Source organism: Lissotriton vulgaris, chromosome 4_1 (genome assembly GCF_964263255.1).
Source record: "Lissotriton vulgaris chromosome 4_1, aLisVul1.2, whole genome shotgun sequence".
NCBI classification, from domain to species: domain Eukaryota; kingdom Metazoa; phylum Chordata; class Amphibia; order Caudata; family Salamandridae; genus Lissotriton; species Lissotriton vulgaris.
The window spans coordinates 1,949,916,273-1,949,939,924 of record NC_141691.1 but is presented as its reverse complement, the minus strand read 5'-3'; the positions used below and the strand labels follow the sequence as shown (position 1 = coordinate 1,949,939,924).

At 44.5% G+C, this 23,652-nt stretch overlaps 1 protein-coding gene across 4 annotated transcripts in view; it reads left to right on the top strand.

Annotated features, from left to right (window-relative positions):
- Window positions 1-23,652, top strand: part of AGO2 (argonaute RISC catalytic component 2) — a 517,461-nt gene that overhangs the window by 400,936 nt on the left and 92,873 nt on the right. For all 4 annotated transcript variants that reach the window (XM_086966263.1, XM_086966266.1, XM_086966265.1 and 1 more), the window contains exons 14-15: window positions 4,090-4,180; window positions 16,490-16,684. In XM_086966263.1, the coding sequence (XP_086822389.1) occupies window positions 4,090-4,180; window positions 16,490-16,684 (286 nt within the window). The remainder of the gene's footprint in view (window positions 1-4,089; window positions 4,181-16,489; window positions 16,685-23,652) is intronic.

Genomic DNA, 23,652 nt, shown 5'->3' with positions numbered 1-23,652 from the left:
TTCTCTGCAGGGTCGGCTTTCGGGGTGTCTTCGTAGGTTGTTGCAGATCTAGTTTCAAGGTCTATGGGGGGCCTCCTAAAACTAGATTAAGGGGGTATTTTAGGGGAGTAGCAGGTAGGGCCAATGGGCACCTTTTCTGGGGTGACTGCACCCAGAACTATGTCACCCTCCTGTGGGAGGGGGCGTAATCCTAGCCTTGATTGGAAGAGTCCACTCATCTTCAAGATGGAGGACACTAAAAAGTCTGTTTAACTTCTTCTCTTCCACTTGAGGGCTGGGGTTGGCAAAGGTGGGCACACCTCCTAGTGTTGCTGAGTTTTTCCGACGGTTTTCCCTCCCAAAGTGGGGGCTTAAACCAGGGGCTGCCATCTGCTGATAGCAGCAGAGGCCTTTGAAGCTTCCCCTTCGAGCATTTGGCCCATCATGGGGGACACCTCTGCCTTGGATGTGCATTTTTTCTGGTCCCAGAGAGCCAGGACTCTCCACCCAGGAGTCTACAAACGTATGTGGCAGGCTGCTTAAAGCCAGTCAGTGCCCACACCAGGGACAGTAGGTTTTCAAGGAGCACCTCTGAAGTACCCGCTGAGTACATGGTTTAATAAATCTCACTCTGGCATCAGTGTGGTTTTATTACAAGAAGTTGTTTAGTACTAAACACTCCTGGCTTTAGTCAAGCCATCATGGTGTTTGGTAACTCGAGTTATCGAGTCCCCAGCCCATGTACTCCTCATGGCTTTGATGGCACTTACAGTATTAAGAATTGACTTAACTATTGTAGGGGTATATCTACTCCTGCAGATATGACTTCACCTGTTAGGGCTGTGAGGCCTGTTAGAGAGGTGACTTACCTATACCTTCAGGGGATGCTGACTGGAATGGCACCCATTCAGGTTGCCTTGTCAACTTTGTCGTTTTACCCCTCACAGGGGCATGCAAGCTGCAAGGGCAGTGGCACGGTCCTAGTGAGGGGGGTCCGAGGGCAATCTCTCAAGCTCCCAGGCTTAGGTACCCAAGGTACCACTAACTAGGGACTTACAGGGTGGCACAAGTACCAATTGTGGAAATGTTTTAGGGAAGAAGCACTGGCACAGGGGACTTGGTTGGCAGGGTACCCTGTTCACTACAATCAAAAACAGGCAAAAAGTGGGGACTAACCATGTCAAGAGGCACTTTCTCCGACTTGATAATTAGTGCAATGTTGATAGGAAGTGCACTGGGTTCCTGCTAAATAGATTCCCAGTGCCAGATCTCTTCCCCTAAACTGTACAATTGTTTCACAAATTGTCAATACAGTTAGCACTCCTTGGCTCTAGTAAATGGTGCCTAGTGTAAGGAGACTAAAGAAGGTCCCTAAGGGCTGCCTTATGTGCCACCCTAAGAGACCCCTCACCAACCTCATGCAGACTGCCACTGCAAGCTGGATGTCTAGGTGCAGTTAAAGTGAAAATAATACATGGCACATAGCCCGGTGTGCCATTGCCTATAGACACTGCATACAGAATAGGTAAGCCAGCCCTACAGTAGAGTTTACAGCTTCAAGACAGGGTGCACTATGCTACGCGTGGACATAACTGTATGAGCAGATATGCCCTTGTGTTGGTCAGTCCAATTACTGCCAGTACAAGTTACCAGAGAAGCCATTTTAAGTACATGTGCTGGGTAAAGGTAAAAAAAAGTGCCACAGCTACATGATGACTTCGCTGAAACTAAAGATGTGTGATATATATTCCATTGATGTATTTATTAATTCATGGACCCAGAGGGCGCCTTAGAGGTGCGCCCTGTAAACCTCCCAACTTCTAGTGTGATGGCTGACAGGTGTAGACTAGCCTGCCACCACAGACGTGTCCATCCTCAGGCTAGGTCCACCCCTAAGGTGAGCTACCTGATGCAGATGTGAAATTTAGGAACTTAGGAACAGGGTTATACCCAGTTTCTGCAGAAAGTGTTCATACCCTACATGCCCCTAACCACCCCTAAGTATAGTATTTTGGTGGGCCCACAAAATCAGATCCTGCTGACCTGAAAGTAAAGACTTACCCTGAGGAGCCACAAAGCAGAGGAGCAGCTACTGACTTTGCCCCAAACCTGCCGGTCTGCATGCTGGCCACGACTATTGCGCCAAAGTTGACTTATCCTAAAGCTGCTGTACCTTCAAAAACCAGGGAAAACTGCGAGCCTTCCTCCAAAGACCCAGGAACTCCTGTGGAGTAGTAGAGCTGCTTCCTTGCACCCTGCAGGCACCCCAAGAGTCCTATGAGGACTCAAGGCTGCTAAAACCAGACACCAGAAGCACCACTGAACCCAAGTCAATTAGCTCGAGTCGAAGTGGGTCAATGGTTCCCAGCGTGGTCCCCGGACCCTTCATAGACGAAGCCCACCGTGGGGCTACAAACTGTTGACTTCCCAAAGCTGCCTGAAGCCTCTTTGTGCAGGCCCCCTCTACCGCGAGTGTCTCTGGTGACAAAAACCCAATGCCTCAGAACACCTCTGCGCCCAGCAGACCTGGCTCGTGGAGAACAGAACCCAAGGTGTCCCCATGTCCCAGAGCATCATGAGACCTAAGCACACTTGGTGATTCAGCCCGACTGGCCTCACAGACCCTGCCTGCAGTGGCTTTGTCACCGCACCGATTCCTGTTGATTTACACAGGCCACCTGGTGCTGTTTTTCACGTCTGCATCCGGCCGTCCATGTGCGGCCCGAGGTGACCTGTGGGTGCTGCTTTGGACCTTGCCCAATAGTCACCTTAAGCTCTGAAGATTGGTCCCATAAGTCGTTGTGAAGTAAGTAACTGTATGCAGTATGTCTTTCCTCTATTGGATTACACTACCGCTTTGCATTGTGTTGCCTTTTTGAAAACTATGAATATTTTAAAGCCAAATTTACATCCCTAATTTTGATTATATTGGTGCCAAATATTATCTAAGGATAAGCATTATTTTATAAATTGGTGTGGTTCTCTGATAAGCTTAAGGCTGCTCAAAAACACTACCCCCGAAGAGAGCACCTTGGTATTGCTACACCAAGCCTTGTCCACTTACAAGGAATGCCTAGACTCTTTGCACAGTATACCTCTATTTGGTATAGTTTATAAGGAACCAGCTTCCTACAGGCTTGTAATGGCAATAGCGTCTTTATCACAACTGTTTTAGGTCTACCCTGGCTAGTGCATGCACTGTCTCTTAAAGACCTTTTGTTTTATAACCGTGTGGTTCACAGCGACTCATTTCTGTTATTGGTTGGCTTCATTGTCACTTATTTGTTTGCTTCTTATTGGTCAACTGATTTAGGCTTACTTACTCTTCATGTGTTTGTCCATCCCTTTTGCATTACTCATGTCTTTCCACTGCTCATTTTTTAGGTGCTACTTTTTTGTGCTTAAGCGCTCTACCAGAGTGCATCTTTTTCAGCTGCCTCCCTTGTGTACTAGCCTCCCACCCCGTTCCTCATGCCCTCCTTCGTTCATCATGGCTGAACCGTATCCTCCCTTGTTCGTGTTGCTGCTTGCTCCCTTCCTCGTCTGCTACTCTGATTTTTGCTACCCCAAAAGAGGTCACTGAAAACGATGCTTTTCTTCTTGGTCCACCAACAGGAAACTAAGATAACCCTCTAGGGCCTACTACTTGACATTTGATTCTGTATGTGATAATTTTTATTAATTAAATTAAGTGTTTGATTAAAAAGGGGTGGGGAGTGGTTCTGGTATGCACCAGCTCAAATCTGGAACAGTGACACGATACAGATCTGTACATTGCATCCATACTGCAAAACCATTGCTGTAGGCTTTATTACCAGAAGTGTGACGCACAATTAACGGCAGAGCAGTGTCAGATAAATTATGTCACCATGTTTTTTGTATTATGTGTAAATATTGTTTTTATAAACAAACTTATTAGTAATGCTAACCATGTCTATCCCACCCTCGAGCCAATACTGTACACTGTTGTCCTATACATTTTGACAAGCTTACTAGGGTACTGTTCTGTCGCTTTCCATTTGTGCAGTATCAGTGATGTTGTCACTCTACATGCCTTGTCTCATCTGTAAATGTTGTAGAATTTATACCAGTGTGTTTTTTTCTCATTAGACCACCAGTGTTTCAGCAACCGGTTATATTTCTTGGGGCAGACGTAACACATCCACCAGCAGGAGATGGGAAAAAACCGTCAATTGCTGCAGTAAGTACATAACACGTTTTCTTTTCCCACACACTTAGACATGTTTTATAGTAAATTAAATTTTTTAAAGTATGGGTGTTCAGTTAATAATGCATCTGGTTTCTAGTTTTACTTTTAGACTTAACAGCATACGGTTCTAATTATTCATTTTATGAAGTAACTAGCAGCCGGCCCGACGTTGTCTGGGTATGAATTGCTGCCGGCCAGTAGTATATTGTTTTGTAGGATTTCATTTTGATAGCATTTCTTATCTGTGACAGGCCTGTGAAACGCTCCGATTCACAGTGCACTGCTGAGTGCGCGTTCAGTAGTGTGTGAACTTGAGTTTCCCTACTTTATTTTTCCTTGCAATATTATATAGCGCAAACTCGACAACATGGCATGATTACAATTTATATTACAGAAGAACACATTCATTTGTGGTAAGCACGGGGAGACAAAGCGATTTGCCTGGAATCACAGGATGTTGAGCTGATGCCGAGATTCGAACGTAGCTCCCCAGCTCTAAAGTTCGCAATTCTAGAAATTGTGGCGGGAGGTGTGTCTAAAAGTGTATGTCTGTGCTGGCCATCAATGAGAGAGACCTGTGCATTTTTCAAATGAGTGGTGAAAAAATATGAGTGATGTTGCTGGAGATGTGGGCCGCCGTGCCACCAATGTACTTACCGTGGGAGGGTAAACACCCATTATTCCGCAACTTTCTTTCCGCATACTTTCATTACGAAAGTACCATGACTCTGCAATGCCATTACATTTTATATGCTTTTACCACGCATACATTTACAATGAAATTCATTGTAAATGCATGAATGGTAAAAGCTTGTTTTTTTTAAATGTTTGGATAAGGTAAGTATAGGTAAAGGGGTATATGTTTTGGGGTACTGAGGTATATGTTTTGGGGTGTTTGGGTATTTTAAGGGTTTAGATATAGTTTTGGGTTATGGGGTACAGGGGTAGTTTTAGGGTTTAGGAATAGATATGGGTTTTGGGGTACAGGGGTATTTTTAGGGTTCAGGGCTAGGTTTGGGTTTTGCGGCATGAATCTTTCTGGATTCACTATGCTGTGCATTATTCCGCGGTCTTGTGGTTGGGTCCGGATTCGTAGTCTTTTCTTTCTTTTTTTTTTTTCTTTTTTTTTTCGGAGCCCAGGTGGGCGTCGACGTCCCACCTTTGGTGTATTTCCGGTGACGTCGGCACACTTCCTGCAGAAGCTCCCACTCCTGGGCGCCATCTTCAGATTATTTTTGCCGCGGTTGGGTCCGGATCGTTCCCGAAAGGGCTCCAGATATTTTTGGAGAAAGAAGAAGAAAAATACGCACTTTTGCAAGAAAAGAGATTGAGAAGACTACAGGAGACTACATCAGCGAAGAGGACGACGAAGGGGAAGAAGAACTTCGACGTCCATCGGAGAATGCAAGCTCAGGGGGCCCCCTGAACGCATGAGATGGACAACACTCCTTTCAAATTCTGCCGTAACTGCCACCACAAGTACTGGCAGAAGGACCAGCACCCGGTCTGCAACATTTGCCTACCGGTCGACCACGAGAGCGAGGACTGCAACGCCTGCTCCGCCTTCACGCCGAAGACTGTTCGACTGAGAGAGACAGAGGATAGCCAACGCCAGCATGAAGGGTAAGGGACTGCAACCGTCCCTTCGAGACCTGGGGCTATCAGACGAGGAGGACACCGCTGCCGCCGAACACGACGGCTACACGGTCGTAGAGACAGATATTACGAAGACTCCAAAGACGGTAGGAGACTCTACGGCGCCTAGGGCACCAAGAGACCACGAGTCTCAAAACTTCGGCATCCGCGGCTACACCAAGGCACAGCGGATCCTCTGAGAAGGACTCCCAGGCGCCGAGAGCTGGAGAACAGCAAAAGACGTCGAAAATCGCCCCCCGAGAAGGAGCGTACGACGCCGAGGGAAAAGGAACAGAAGGGCGCTTCAGCGCCACCGAAGGACCCGAGAGCCAGCTCGGCACCGAAAACTTCGACGACGAAAGTCGGCTCGGCGCCGAAAAGAGCGGCCGATCCACTCGACGCAGACCACGCGACCGAAATGTAGAAAAAGAAAAGACTCCTCGAGGCCGAGATGGAAAACATCCTGCAGCGGAAAAAAGATTTCGACGCCAGGATGAAAGAATACACAATCCCGACGAAACCTAGGCTACAGGTGGTCAAAGAAACTGAGGAGGAGGACTACGACGTCTAAGGACAGTCGGTGGGTGTCGAGACGTTCGACGACCAAGAAGAGGAGGAGGCCTCCTACTACGAGGAGGAAGGAGACTACGACCGCTGGACACTCCTCGGGTCTGCATCCTCGGAGACTCAGGATATAGATTGGCAGGACGTCGACACCGAGAGCCCAGAGGAAGCCGTCGACACGTACCCCTCGAGGCCCTCGCCGCCAGATGACATCGGGGTCTACAACACAGTCATCAGGAATGCAGCTGCAGTTTTCGAAGTAAAACTCGACGAAGAAAAGCACTAAGCAGACTTCCTTCTCGAGACACCGCTCCCTACACAAACAAGGAGCCAGTTCCTGCCCATGCTCGACAGTGTCATGGCACAGGGAAAAGAGTCTTTCAGAGAACCAGCTACAAGCAAAGCCGTCACTCCCAGGTCGGAGAAAAAGTATAAACATTCCTCCAAGGACCCACCCTACATTCAGGGATCGGTCTCAGCAGACTCCATCATCGCAGCCACAGCAAGAAAGAGGGCCAATGTGCCTACCACTTCTGGGCCACCTTCAGACAAAGAAAGCTAGAGGATGGACCTGGTGGGGAGAAGAATTGAACGGAATGCCGCAATGCACTGGCGCATGGCGAATTCCAATGCACTGCTCAACAGGCACCAATACCAGATCCTGGAAGAGCTGGACGAGTTAGTAAAGAACATGCCACAGGAATTCAAGCAAAAGGCTGAAAACCTTGTCGAAGAGGGAAAAAATGTAGCCAATTCTTGCCTCAAGACTGCCCTGGACGGAGCAGACACCTCCAGCAGGCTCATGATGATAGGCATCACGGAGAGAAGACAAGCCTGGCTCAGAATTTCGGGCTTCAAGCCAGAAGTGCAGCACAGCATCCTCAACACACCGTTCAACGGAGAAACGCTGTTCGGGGTCCCAGTTGACGAGAAACTCAGCCAACTGAAGAAGGATAACGAGACTGCAAGATCCATGGGGGCATTGCAGTTCAGAGGTACTAAAAGGGGCACCCCGTCACGAAGACCTAACAGGAGGGCAGGAAACCAGCCAGGAAAATCACACCAGGTGTTCCAACAAGCCCACCAAGCAGACACCCAGACACAGCAGGGGCAGCAGAAACAGTCCTGGCAGTACCAACCAAGAAGCCAGTCCTTTCGCGGGAGAGGGAATGATGGACGTGGACATAACAAGAGAGGGGGACAGCAGCCCGCCTCTAAGTGACTTAATAAAACTCCATGTGCCCACCTAAGCAAAAACTCCCAGGGTGGAGCACAAACACATCGGACAGGAGTTACGCGAACACCTCTGTACATGTAAGACCAGTGGGAGGAAGACTGAAACACTTCTTCAGGGAGTGGAAGAGTATAACATCAGACAAATGAGTACTCAACATCATACAGTACGGGTACTGCATAGAGTTGGAGGCAAAGCCAACAGACAGGAAATCAAAAAGAAGGCCACTGGCAAGGAAAGACCTAGAGCTCCTTCGGGAGGAAGCAAAGGAGCTCCTGCAAAAACAAGCCATAGAGCCAGTACCTTACAGGGAAAGGAACAAGGGCGTATACTCCACATACTTCCTGGTACCAAAGGTAGACAAAACTATGAGACCTATCCTGGACCTAAGATTCTTAAACAAGTTCGTAAGAACGCAAAGGTTCAAGATGACCTCCCTACAAGAGGTACTTCCTCAATTGAAAGGCGGGGACTTCATGGTCACCATAGACCTAAAGGATGCCTACCTGCACATCCCAGTGAACAGGGGCCACAAACACCTCCTCAGATTCATCATCGGAGAAGACCACTCCCAGTTCACAACCCTGGCGTTCGGGCTCAAATCGGCACCAAGGGTTTTCACAAAGTGCCTCGCAACAGTCGTAGCACACCTACGAAGGGAAGGGATACACTTGTACTTACCTGGCTGATCAAAGCAAGCTAACACAAAACGTGCAAGCAGCATGCACAGAGAGTAACCAGCACACTGATGAACCTAGGATTCTCCATCCACTGGGGAAAAATCCTCCCTGGAACGAGAACAAATAAAAATCTTCCTGGGAGCACAGATCGACACCTTACAGAGCAAGGTGTTCCCCAGCGAGAAGAGAACGATAGCACTCGTGAGGGAGACGCAGCTCTACCAGAAGGGGCAAGCTTGGACAGTGAGGATAGCGAGCAAAATCATGGGCATGATGGCATCATGCATATACCTAGTGCCAAACGTACATGCAGGAGGGAAAAGCTACACAATAAGATGAAAAAGGACTCAACAGTGCTAAAGTACCTGACGCACCTACGCGACAAAAATCTGAGCTCATCCTCACTGAGGGTTCACTTGGCAGCGATAGTCGCTTACACGAGAGGAGAAACGTGCAAGAGTTTCTTCACATCACAGGTCGTTAAGAGATTCCTGGAGGGAGCAAAGAGGATCGCACCGCCAAAGAGGGTGCCACCACCTGCATGGAACCTTAGCCTAGTCCTAACAGAACTCATGAAGGAACCTTTCGAACCGATTCACAAGGCCTCCCTAGAAATGCTGACCATGAAAACAGCTTTCCTGGTAGCAATCACTTCACTGCGCAGAGTGAGCGAACTGCAGGCACTAACACTACAGGAACCCTACATACAGATACACAGCGATAGGGTGGTGATAAGAACGGACCCACACTTCATGCCAAAGGTGGTGTCAAGGTTCCACTTGAATCAAACTATACAGATACCGAGTTTCTTCCAAAAAACGGCAACAAGAGCTGAAAGGGCACTGCACACTCTGGACGCCAGAAGGGCAGTCATGCACTACATTGAGAGAATGAAGGAACACAGGAAAACAAAGCAGTTCTTTGTGTCCTTCGCTAACAGTGTCATGGGGAAACAAGTGACTAAAGAAACAATTGCGCGATGGATCACCCAAACAATACAGTTCTGCCACAAGCAGGCAGAGCAGGAACTAACAGAGGGGACACGTGCCCACTCTACCAGGAAAAAGGGAGCTACAATAGCTTTCCTAGCTAACGCACCAATTCAGGACATATGCCTGGCGGCAACATGGGCTTCAGTGCACACGTTCACGAAGCACTACTGTGTGGATATACAGATGAACAAGGAAGCACAAGTCGGACAAAGGGTGCTTCAACACATATTCAATAACCAGTGCTCATCTTCCATCCAGCCGCCACATACATGAGAAACCGCATCAAAGTCTATGCACAGCATAGTGAATCCAGAAAGATTCACGCTGCAAAACGAATAGTTTCTTACCCGCCTGTGTAGTTTTGCAACTTGATGATCTTTCTGGATTCACTAGCGAACCCACCCACCTCCGCCAGAAAGATGAGGCTGGAGAGATAAGGTGGTTGAAACAAGGACAATACTTGGAAAAGAAGCCTTAAAGGTTAAAGCGGTGAAAAAACTTTAGCTGAACATTGCCCTAACTACGGTAACAACACGAACACGAGAAAAAAGAATCCGAAGATGGCGCCCAGGAGTGGGAGCTTCCGCAGGAAGCGTGCCGACGTCACCGGAAATACACCAAAGGTGGGACATCGACGCCCACCTGGGCTACGAAAAAGAAAAGAAAGAAAAGACTACGAGTCCGGGCCCAACCACAAGACCGCGGAATAATGCACAGCATAGTGAATCCAGAAAGATCATCAAGCTGCAAAACTACACCGACAGGTAAGAAACTATTCGTTTTGGGGTTCAGGGGTAGGTTTGGGGGTACAGGGGTATTTTTAGGGTTCAGGGCTATATTTGGGTTTTGGGGTACAGGGTTATTTTTAGGGTTCAGGGCTAGGTTTGGGGGTACAGGGGTATTTTAAGGGTTCAGGGCTAGGCTTGGGGGTACAGGGTTATTTTAGGGTTCAGGGGTAGGTTTGGGGGTACAGTGGTATTTTTATGGTTCTGGGGTAGGGGTATTTTTAGGGTACAGGGGTAGGTTTGGGTTTTGAGGTACAGTGGTATTTTTAGGGTTCAGGGCTAGGTTTGGGGGTACAGGGGTATTTTTAGGTTTTAGGGATAGGTTTGGGTTTTGGGGTACAGGGTATATTTATAGGGTCAGGATGGGTTAGTGTTTAAGGGTGTTGGGGTATTTTAAGGAGTTAGGCTGGGTTATGATTATGGGGTGCAGAGGTATTTAAAGGGAGCAGGGTGGGATTAGCGCACAATTTGAGACATGGCATGAAGGGCGGAACGTACCACACGCCCCCAGCGTTTGTCACGCCCCCAGCACAACGCAGACACGCCCACAAGGGACTACTTTGCTGGCACGGTTCTTTTACCTTTTAAATGTATATGGTGGGCGTCTGCATAGCCTATTTCCTCCTGCTTCAACTGCCCTTTCCAACGCTGTATTGGGTGTAGTGATTGGTGCTGTGGTTCCTGAGATTACCCCCCTCAAAGGTTTGGGCTCTCATCATTATATTAGTATAGATTAAGATGACCGAGTGGGCCAGGATATAATTTTTTTAAATTACACCTACTCATGAGTACATTCGGTAAACACATTTGTTAGAGATCAGCGTGGCCAGGTCTACCAGAAGATCTGTTTTTTTTTTTTTTTTTTTTTATAGCAGCTGGGTTGGCGGGTAAAGAGATGGGCCCTCTGATAAAGGTTCTTCAGTAAAGCATACTCCTAGATAGAAAGTGTTATTTCTGTGTAGTGAAATTAGATACGCTTAGATGAGAAAGTGGACTTTGTTGCACACATGCTGTGAATAACATCCAGGTGAATCTGATGTGTAGTATAAAAGTAGAGGAGTATCTTTGGAGACTTGTAGCAGTTTGCTGAGCTTGTATCACTCTCCCATATTCTAAGTGGGAGAGCCTGAGTTAATAAAATAGACACAAATATGTAGGTTCCAACATAAGAATAGTTTAGCAATATTTAAATCTAGATTGGCTTAAGACATATATCAAACATGTTTTGCTCGGTTTATGCATTGAGGTTTTTCAAGAATTGTATTTCAGGCAATTCTAGCCTGGATGTGAACTTCAGTTTCTGGGAGAATGTTTGAGTGAAACATGGTTCAAATCAAAGTATGTTCTATATGTGCATTATATAGGCTCAGATTGCCTTCAGAGTGGCTTCTTAGATTTAACATTTTACTATCAACCATATTCATGCCAGTCCTTTTTCAGACACAAGTATTGTCTGAGAAATGGTGCTAAGCAGGTACTCTGGTAGCTTGTTGTCCTGAAAATAAATTGTGAAGCATGTATTCAGGTCCAAACACCCATAAAGTAGTGTGGATATATAAACTCGCAGGTTTTGGACCTACCAATGAATGATGGAATGACGGTACTAGGCGATTCAAGGGTAAGGGGAGACATAGAACACCCCAAAGTATTGGCTGAAAGAAGAAAAGTGGTTTTTGTCATCTCTACTCTACACAAGGTATTCATGATATTTTGAATAGGGGTAACATACTGAAATTACTAAAAATAATCCCAGACCTAAAGGATGTAGTATCTGATGACCTGGATTCTCTTGAGTTCAAAATTGATGGTTGCAATAGGGAATCAACCATCACGGCTTGGCTAAATAACGACATTGTGATAAAAATATTTGCCAATGCTAAAAACTTCGAAAGTTGGGGGATTAAGGTAGGGAAACCTCAAGGTCTTCAATACCCCCCACCCCATTAATCCCGATTAAAGCATTGTGCTGTCCAGTAGTGAAGAATGATGCTCTAAAACCAATAGAGGCTGACCAGTTTAGAGTGTTGAAAGGCGCTTTAGGGCCAACTTTAGATTTAAACAAGTTATGTGGCATTAAAATCAAAAGTAATCAGCCTGGATCACGTGTGTGTGAGGAGTTAAAGAGGGTCCCCGAGGCGGTGGACGACTGGAGCTGGCTCCCATCCACACTTTCAAGAAAAAATATAGTCAGACTGAAGTCTGGGTACTCTAGCTAATGTTCCTTCCTTCAAACTTTGCTCCTGGAATACGAGTGGTTTTAACTCACTTATAGAGGATGTAAATGTTATAGGCTTTTTAAAATTTTTTGATGTTAATTCTGCAGGAAACCTTGAATATGTGTAGTACTCCACTGATCGGCTATCAGGAATACTTGAATGCGGCATTTAGGGATGCTGCTTTTGGTCGACCAAGTGGTGGTCTCTCTATATATGTTTAATTCTTGATGTTAAACACGGAGATTGACCTTCAAGTTAAATGGATACAGTGCGTTAAATTGATTGCTAGACATTCGTTATTTTTTTTTAATGTTTATTTAAGTTCGGAAAAAAAGGTTCGATCGCTACAATTTATCCAGTTATGTGAAATGGTAAAAGTGCTTTATTATGAACATATGGACTCACACTTAATCATTTCTGGTGATTTTAATACTCACCTTGTAAGTTATAAAAAGCGGAATATTGAATCAGATCTTCTTACTAACTGATTTAATTGTGAGTTTATTAAATATAATCTAAAGATTCTGTTCTATAGAGATCATAATCCAACATTTAATAAAACTGATAGTCCATAGATAATAGACTACACTATATTGTCAGATAAACTCGCTAATCTAGTTCAAAATTATGAGGTGATTCCAAGGATTGAGAGTGACCAAATTATCGCCTTTAGTTTTCCCTTTAAGTATTTGCCAGAAGCGAGAATACTAAAATCTGCCCATGTCACTTATAATCTTAAAAGGCTAATATGGAGTGATAAAACTAAGAAGAATATTACCGAGTTTCTTTCTCTTTTATTTCCAGAAGCCTTGGTTTCCAACCACAAAGGAAATTCGATAGTTGCTCTTTGGCCCTCCCTGTGTGATTCCCTCGTGGATAGATTTTCTAGGAGGGAACGCACAGGGGGTGTTATCTTGAACCCAAAGGACCCTGGCTGGTTTTCTCATTGTTTATTGTATTTAAAAAGATCTCTTGATAAGACAATAAGATCTTTGTACAGAAAAGCAAAAGGGACCTCCTACTTCTTATTGTCACTTAAATTCAGAGACCTAAAGAGGGGTTATAAGAAAGAAATCCGGAGAGCTAAACGATCATATTATGAAGAAACTTGGGCTAAACTTCATTTTGCTTGTAAATCTAGGGATTTACGACTGTTCTGGGGCATTATTAACAATCTAGAAAATGGTAATTTTAGAAATAATAGCGCCAATATAGATGAATTAAGTTGGATAAGTTTCTTTAATAAATCAAAATCTGGACTAGCGATCGTGGGCGAAGTATGGTTAGACCATGACGTTTCCTTGGAGCAAGAAGGTGGGTGTGACCCCACAAGTGTCAGTGACTCATTAACCTCCAACGATATTGAGCCTTGGTCAGTAGACCCAGTTAAAAAAGTCTTACTTAAGATTACGCCTAATGGAGCTCCTGGCCCCAATGGTATGCTGAATGGTATTTTTAAGGCTAAACTTACAAATTGGCCAGAGCTATTAACGCTCCTTTTTAATGAGGTTCTCATATCCCGGATTCATGGCGGGGAAGCGTTTATACAGCCGATTTATAAAAGTGGCCCTCAGGACAACCCAGCAAATATAGACTAATAACCCTCACAGATGTTGAGGCGAAATTTTTTGCAAGTTGTCTGTTAGATGAGTTGGAATCCTGGGCGCTAGGAGAAGAATTGATCCCCATTTTTCAAATGGGATTTAGGAAGGGTGAATCGACGCTGACAAATTTGATTTTATTAACATTATTAGTCGAAAGAGCAAAATGTAGGAAACAAAAACTGTACATATGTTTTATCGACTTAAAAGCCGCCTTTGATTCCGTTCCAGGGAATATTCTATGGAAGAAGCTATTTAATTGGGGTATATCAAAACCTCTTTTAAAAATGATTAATTTATTGTGTTCCAATACTCTGGTCCAGATTAAAATTGGCGACGGCAGACACACCACTTGTCGACTTGATACAAATGTCAGCTTGAAACAGGGGTGTGTGCTCGCTCCTTGCCTTTTTAATTTATTTATGGCCGATCTCCCAGCCCATTTTAATGACATAATTTCGCACTCGCCCACTCTGATGGGTAAAGAAATTAAATATTAACAGTATGCAGATGACACAATTTTATTCAGTCATACTATAATAGGCTTGAAGAGACTAATAAATTCATTTAACATATACGTTACCCAAAATGGTTTAACAATTAATGCAAAAAAAAACCCAAAATAATGTTAATAGGGAAGGGTAAATTAGGGGTAAAGGATTTGAATATTAATGGTCTAACTATAGACTGTGTAAAATCCTACAAGTACTTGGGAATTACATTTGACAATGGAATGTCATTTAGACAGCATTTTAATAACTTAGAGGCTAAAGGAACCTCTCTTGCCTTTGCCTTCCGAAAACTGCGAGACAAGTTATTATGTCCTAATTATGATCATTTACTTAAAGTTATGAGAGCAAAGCTCATTCCCTCCCTGGACTATGGATCAATACTTTTTAAAGGTAGGGATGCGAAATTGTTAGAGGACATAGTTAGAAGCACTTATAAATCAGTTTTTAGGATACCCAGACAGGTCCCGCGTGCTAATTTAAGACTAGAATATGGCTTAAGGAACCAGATCTTTGTCCCCCAACCTGCATTTTTAAAAACATTATTGGTATTATCTCGAGCAGATGAGGACACGTTAGCAAATCTGTGCTGGTGCAAGATATCGAAAGGCCAATGTTCGAGAAGCTGGCAGGATTACCTATCTGAGTGTCTTTTATGTTTTGAATGCCCTAATCTGGTCGATGAAGTGAGGAGCAACTTGGTATATAAAAAGATGTTGAATTCAACTGTTGCTCTGCTGTCAGAAATTATGGATAAAGATGAACTGAGAAAAAAAAACACTTCTGGACTATAGCAAACTCTTTTGAGAAATTGTATGCCCAACCATACTTTTTAATTTAAAACCCTTGCTTAAAAAGAAATGTATGGACTTAAGGCTCGGCGTTTATCCAACTAAAGATGGAACCCCTAAGTGGGAGTATAAATGGTCATCAAACATTTGTAGGCTTTGCGGGCTGTATGAGGAAACTATGCTGCACATTGTTACACTGTCCAAAAAGGAAGTCCATTTTAAAACCTATCTTCAAAGAAATAGGAGTTAGAACTTGTAGATCTGCATTAATATCCTGTTTGTGGCTTCAGTGTCTATAATATATAGCAATTTTTACAATTTATCTTTAAAGCTGAAAGGAAGTTATGTAAGGCTGATACCTAAAGTAATTGATAAACCTGCTACGGCTGCGAAGTAATGATTTTACTGTTTTTAGGGAGTATGTGGGCAATTTTAAGGTACTTTTAATTCATTTTAAAACAGTGCGATATTTCAATGTTAGGCAATTCTTGTAGTTACGATCGATTCAATGATTTTAAAGACTTGAGTATGTGTATTCCAACTCTGTATGGTGCTATGTGGTACATATCAGTTTTAAAATTAATCAGTAACTTGTCGCTATTAGCACGCGGCACTTTAGTTTTATCGGTGAAAAATGTAATGCATTTCTTAGTTTGCTGCTGAAAGCACAGGTCACTTTAGTATTGATGTTGGGATACTATTGTATCTCTGTTGCTAATAGTTATAGTTATTTTAGAAATTAAGTAATATTGGCTGCTTGTACATTGCATTTAATTTTTTATCATGTGAGCTCATTGCACTTTTTTTTAGAAATTATAAGCTAATATCACATGCACTTATGCACTTTACCTCCAAAACTGGAAAACGGTTAATCAGATGTCGGGCATGTTATATTTTGGCATTGTATTCATATATGTTCAATCAGACTTTGTGCTTGTTATGTATTTTTGTTTTTGTAATGATTTTAATTAATCAACAAATAAAGTATTTTACTTTACTTGTGAAGCATGTGAATCTGCAAACCACGCGCTTCTGAAGATGTTTCTTCCCTTCAGTTATATATTCCCCACAATGGTATGCTTTAGGTTCACTTGTGATCCACCCTATAGCCAAAATTAAATTGATCTTAAGTGTTTAATATATTTCATCTAAAGCAGCATTTTCTATATTCTTAGACGCAGCCCAAGCCTTTTGTTTCTCACATTTGCTACAAGTTGCCGTGTTCATTACAGTTGTAACAATTGTTTAGTAGTGATTTTACAGTCTCCAATATTTTCATTTTTTCTGAAATAGGTTGTGGGCAGTATGGATGCACATCCGAATCGATACTGTGCTACAGTCAGAGTGCAGCAGCATCGCCAGGAAATTATTCAAGATCTAGCTGCCATGGTCCGGGAACTGCTGATTCAGTTCTACAAATCAACACGTTTCAAACCCACCCGGATAATTTTTTACCGAGATGGTGTGTCAGAGGGACAGTTTCAACAGGTCAGACATACATGTGTTAAGCAATCACTTAAACTTGACTCAAAACAGTTTTATTAGTGCAGCTTGGGCTTGAACATCAGACACCACCCCCAACATCTTTTTTTAAACTTGTATCTCATTTATCCTAAGTTTTAAAAACACTGGTATTGATCTCCTGACTGGTATACAGTTTGGACGTGTGTATCTGATAGCTTCCTGCAAAAGACATCAATGGTTAAAACAGGTGGGATTAAGACCTTTCTGAACTCTACTTTCAGAGTTTTGCTGAAAGATTAGACAGCCCACACCAGGAGATGATGCTAGACAGCCATCTACAGTACTTGGTTTTAATTATGCTCAAGAACAGGGGCTGTATCATGAACAATGTGCAAAATTGGACATGCACCCTTGGTTACACAGTTGCATCCTTTTTTGTGTGATTTATGCACCTGATCATTAGCGTTCCCTCATAACTTTTACTGCGGTTAGCAGACATACTTTTTTTAACATTTATCGTTGGTTCATGAACTAAGAATGAGGCAAAATAATTTTTGTTTTTCTTTTCTCTTTATTTTATGTGGCCTAACAGATGAAAAATGTAGTTGTGCATTTGGACTGATCATAAGATAGGGTTATTATTATTATTATTATTATGTTTCTTATATAGCGCCTGAATCGACCCCCGAAGGGGTATCTCCGCGCTTGCCTTGGGATCCCGTCCTGGCTTTTTTTTCCCTGTGAGATAGCCCCTACAGGGCATCCCCAAGGTGAAAGCCAGGCATCCCGCCGCGGGGGGCCGTTGTGGAGATTAAGCAAGCTTAATGCCCAGAGTTGCAGAGTGCGAACCCATGATTAGGTCAGGCACCGAAGCGAGAATTATCGAGTCCATGGACATTTGAGCTCAAGACCCTGCCGCGTCGGGAATTGAACCCTGGTCCCGGGTCGGACCTCTGCTTCAGGGTCTGCCTGCTCTAACCAGTGAGCCACACTTCTCCATAAATCTCGGCGTTAGATCGCATGTTCAAACAAAGGATGCGCAGACAAGTTTTTGCACCAACTCTCATTGTTCATTATACTGTCCCAGAGCTTCTAATTAGCTGAGCACAGAAAAGTTTGATGTCTTATGCTGCTCTATCAGGTTATGGAGTTCATTCCGGAGAGAGTGTGGGCCAGATTCCAAGATGAGGATGAAACGTAAATGTTACTCTAGAGGACATTGGAAGCTTGTAAAATTTTAATTGTGGACAGCGGTAATGGTGTTTCCTTCCCACAGGCCAAAGAGGACTCTGACATTTTTGTTCATTCAGTTTGTCGATTGCCTAAGCTCAAGCTAATAGGCGTTTTAGGCCAGAAGTTGATTGTGTTATTGTAGTGCAGTAAGACTGCCTCGTAGCTACTTCAGATAACTTACCAGTCGGTGATGGTAGTGCATTGGAGAGGATGATCCTTCAAGTAAAAGCATTAGATGAGGTAGACGGTTGCAGATTTTTGTGATAAATAGATAGTGATCCAATGATTTGTTTGAGGAGATACGTGTTCGAGGCATATGAGCTACAGATTGTACACCTTAGCATTAGACTGCCACCTGGTGTTGGGCTCGGATGATTGCAGGTTGTTGTTGTCTTGGAAGAAGTCTTTGTAGTCATGAGATTGGTGACTCCTCCCTTGGACAACAGTGCGCATGGGCATCGACTCCATCCTTAGATTGTTTTTTTCCGCCACTGGGTTCGGATGAAAGTTTCTCCGCTCCGGCCAGAAAAACATTTTCAGCAACTTCGAAACGCAGAACTTCCAAAAACTTCAACAAACTACCTTCGACATCGAAGACCAGGCTTTTCGACGACATAACTTCCATTCCGGTCATCGAAGTGGGCCGTTAGGCCTATCGACGCCGTGCAACCTATACCACATGAAAAGAACTCTGTTCAGGAAATGCCCGAAATGCAAGGCAAAATTTCCACATAGCGATCACCATGAGGTCTGTAACCTCTGCCTATCGCCGGAACACGACGAGTCGACCTGCGCAGCCTGTGCGTCCTTCCGATCGAAGAAAACCTTCCGGGATAAGGGCCCGTCGACACGAGATGAGGAGATCCGCACCGGAGGATATCTTCGACGAAGAGGTTCCCCTCGTTCCCGAAGAAGACTCTCCAGATCGTATCAGAGGCAGACGACTCAGATGACTCCTTTCTATCGGGTCAGCGCGTGATTACTACTGCCCCTGCACCACATACTCTGCGCAAACCGAAGGCAAAGGTCAGCACTCCGCCCAAAGGGCCCAGTCAAGACCGAAAATCCACTTCGACAGCCCCGTCATCGAGCCCGGCTCCGAAGAAACTAACAAAGCCTTCTAGTGCCTCGACACCGAGTAAACCTCTCCCGTCAGCACCGAAACATAAAGACACCTCGGCGCCGAAGCCAAAAGACCCTTCGGTACCGAAGCTGAGAATCGTACCAACACCAAGAGATAAAGACGTACCGAAACCGAAAGAAGCACCGGCTCCGAAGCCGTCCACTTCTACCTTTTCGGTGCCGAAGACAAAGAAGCCTGATTCGGAGGTGCCCAAACCCTCGAACATGCCTACCAAGCCGAAAACAACACCTTCGGCACCGAAAACGTTGCCACGGGACGTTACAACACCTCCCAATGCTAAACTAAAACCACAAATTCCGCCGGAGCCGAAAAAATCGAAGCTCAGGAAGGTTGTAGAAGAGGAGGAACTTTTTACACCACATCCTCAACAACAGAAGATCTATATAGACCCAAAGACAGGTCATGTGGGCACTACAACTCCCAAGAAGAGACCAGCAGAGGCTCCACCCACTCATGTGGTGCCTGCCAAGAAGGACCTCAGATTTCCAACCGCCTTCGTGTGAGAAGGAGTCTCCCTGAGCTCAGCTCAGTTTTTCTCTCTTCATTGAACTTTTGATCTTCACAGTTGGAAGTCAGGTACTGTTTTGTCAGGATTATTACATTCAACATGTCTGAAGGCTCCAAGAAGAGACTTTTCAGAGCTTGCAGGTCCTGTGGCAAGGCCAGATTATTTTCTGAGGATCCACACAAGGAATGCTTGTACTGCTTGTACCCTAAGCATATCCCTAAGGACTGCAAATATTGCCGGACCTTCTCTGCCAAAACCCTTAAGGATAGAGAAGCTCGCCTCTTATTATGGCTTCAAAAGAGAAAATCTACAGACTCGGAGTCTGAGGGGGAAGCCAAGGGACACACCTCTAAGAAATAGAAAAGAGGGTCCTCTGAGGAAAAAGGAGATGTGAAGAAACAAAACGCAGGAAAAAACAAGGAGGGTGAACCTTCTTCTTCTCTCCCTCCAACTCCTCTCAAGACTTCCTCAAAAACGAAGGCTCCGTTGTCGCTTTCATCGACTAAATCTGCTGAAATTCCTGTCAGATCACTGACGAGACCGTCGACTACCTCGACGACGACCATCTCGTTGACGACGACAGCTTTGTCGACATAGATGACGACGACGAGTCCGTCGACGGTGAGTACCAGACCCTCGTCGACGGCAAGATCTTCGTGGACGACCATCCTGTCGACGATGCAGCTGATGGTTCCATCGACGACGAGAAAATCGTCGACGATGCCTGCATCTCCAACGATGATGACTTCAACCTACATCTTCATAAAAAGGATTGCTCTGTCGACTGGCTCGTCGGCGAGCAAAAAAGTAGTTTTCCACGCCGAAGAGTTCACCTCTACTACCCTCTACCAAACTGGATTGCCAGGAATCTGAGGAGGAAGGTCCCCATGGTGTTGCCTATAGTCCTTCGCAGCTTCATATTAAAAGCCAGGACTCGGATGAGGAAGACTTTCAAGAGGTCCAGGAGCACTTCTCTTTAAAAGATCGCCCGGTCAGAGGCCCAAAGAGATATGAGTCTTTTCATCAGGATTACCACTGTGAGGACGAAGAGGAAGTGGATAAATCTGTTCGGGAAGAAGCTATGTCAGTGCCTGTATCTTTGATATCGGACTTCAGACACATGATTGACAGCTATTACCGTTGCTTTCTGGAAGATAATGCTACAGCCTCTTCCACTGCCTCTGCTACTGTCTCTGAACCTGTGAAAGAAACACCCCTAGTTCAGCCACCTCCTCCAACTGAATGGACGGATGTCCAAAAGGTTATTACAATTCGGGATGATTTGAATGATTCCGATCATGACGATCAAGAGGAGGAATGAGAAATTCCTCAAGATGATGTGGTTGGGGATGAATGGGACCAATATATTGATCCAACTTACCCGGTGTCACCATTGCCTCAAGCAAGCTCTCCACCAGAGGACATAGCCAACTTTCGTACCTTTTGATTCTTAATGAGTTCTTTTTCTAAAAAGAGTTTATGGCACACAGCCCGAGAAAAAAGGGGGTCTAGCCTAGAAACGCTCTGACAACAAGGACTGCTATCTACTCTGATACAAGCATGTGAATCTATGAAAGATTGAATACTGGACAAAGAACTAGTTACTTACCTTTGCACTATGGTTCTCCAGTATTATCTTTCATAGATTCACATGCGCCCGCCCACCCACCTCCCTGTTTCTGCTAGGTAGACCACCTTTTATCTCTGGTTTCCTGCATAGCTCACTCTTGGCCGGTAGGAAATCTGAGGTATGGTGGCTCTGCTGGGAATGGTGTAGGCTGGTGCTGGCAGCTGATTGGCTGTAGTTTGGGCCACATAATGAGGAGGAGAGGTTACCTATTGTTTCACTACTCTATGGTTTCCAGGCAGTTTTTTCTTCGACTGCTATGGTTATTTACTGGGAGACTCCCACCATGACGATGGGGGAAGATACAAGCATGTGAATCTATGAAAGATAATACTGGAGAACTATAGTGTACAGGTAAGTAACTAGTACTTTATTCAAACCCAACAGAGGTTCCAGAACCGCATTCAAAGCCTTCCCCTCCAGAAGACCCAATTAGTGTGTCATCTGTTAAACAGAGCTGCTGTTTACTATGGAATGTCTATGCATTCTGACAATATTGAAGAGGATTTTCTCTTAGACACCTTTGAGCACTCTCAGAGGACTGCTCAAATCCTTCCAATGATTAAGGGAGTAATCAAGCATGCTCCAGAAGTATTTAAAGATCCTGTACGCACGAGAATTTTAAATCCTAGAATTGAAAAGAAATATAGGCCAGCACCTGCAGACCCAGTCTATATTGAAGGACACCTTCCACTAGATTCATTAGTGGTGTCCTATGCTAGGAAAAGGGCCAATTCTCAAACATCAGGAGAAGCGCCCCCACCTGATAAAGAATCAAAGGTAATTGATGCATCAGGGAAAAGCGTAGCTGCACAAGCGGCAAACATGTGGCGTATAGCAAATACACAAGCCCTCCTCTCTCGTTATGATAGGGCTCATTATGATCAAATAGAAAAACTACTTCAACATCTACCAGAGCAGTACAAAGATCAAGCAACTGACCTTATACAAGAAGGCAAGCTAATATCCAATGCCTCAATAAAATGTGCACTAGATGCCGCTGACGCAGCATCTAGGGCCATAAACACCAGTGTCATACTTAGGAGACATGCGTGGCTACGCATTTCAGGGTTTAAACAAGAGGTGCAAACTACCATTTTAAACCAGCCTTTCAATCAAAACCAATTATTTGGTCCTGAAGTAGACAATATTCTAGAAAAGATGAAAAAAGACACTGACGGGGCTAAGTCTATGGGAGCTTTACAGTCTACACCAAGTAGAGGCTCCTTTCGTTGCTCCTCCTACAGAGGAGGCTCCAAGCAGACTGTAGCAGACACTACATCATCTTTTAAGTCACAAACCTCATCCAATGAAGGATACTTTAGAGGAGGATATAGAGGAAACAATAACAAAGGAAGAGGTTGCGGTAACAATAACAATCGATCCTCTTCCACCACCAAGCAATGACTTCCCTCTGCTCCCCCCACAACATACCACTCCTGTAGAGGGCAGATTAACACAGTTCCTGCCTGTCTGGAACTCCATTACAACAGACAAGTGGGTAAGACAGATTATCCAACATGGTTACAGCTTAGAACTTACAGCAACACCTCCAAACATACCTCAGAGACAGCGTCCAATGTCTACAGACCATCTAACTCTGCTTCGACAAGAAGTGTTATCACTTCTACAGAAGGGTGCTATTCAAATAGTTCCTTTAGAAGAACAGGGAATGGGGGTTTACTCGCTGTATTTTCTAATTCCCAAAAAGGACGGGACACTGAGACCAATACTAGACCTCAGGCCCCTCAATCACTACATACAATCAGATCATTTTCATATGATCACTTTACAACAGGTGCTTCCACTACTACAACAGGGCGACTTCCTTACAACTTTAGTAGGGAAATCAAAAAGAGGGAAGGAAGAGGTGGTGCTGGGTGGCACCGAGGTGGGCACGTCCTCCTCTTGCAAAAGTACTGTTAATCAAAAAGGTCCACCTCAGAAAAGGTCAGTGTATAACTTGTTCTTGTTAAAATACCCCTCACACACCAAAAGGGCCCTTGGTGTCATCCTTCATCATTGGGGTCTTCTCGGCTGCCGGACGGGGCAGTGCTGCGACAAGCGACTACGCTGGAGCACCTTTTAAATGTGGGTGCTATGTGAGTGAATTGGAGTGAGTGTCAGTAGGGTCAGGGGTGATATAAAAGTGATGTTAAAAAATACCTGGCCTAGTGATAGAAAAAACTATTTAATAAACACTGGCTGGTATTGTTAAAAAAAAAGTGGTATCGGAAAGGGTAAGCGGGTTAATGGGCAGTACCATTCAAAGGAACTTAAGTTTATCATCAGTAGTAATATTATCCCATTTACAGAGTAATAGAGCGCTATGAAGACCTGGATTCATCAACATGTAATAAACAGGTAATCAAACAGTTGTGACCTTTTTCCAAATGGTAACCCTTTTCAGTCCAATTAAGCCGACAAACACAAGCAGCTAACCAATCAGAATTCACTTTAAAAAATGAGACTTGAAACGC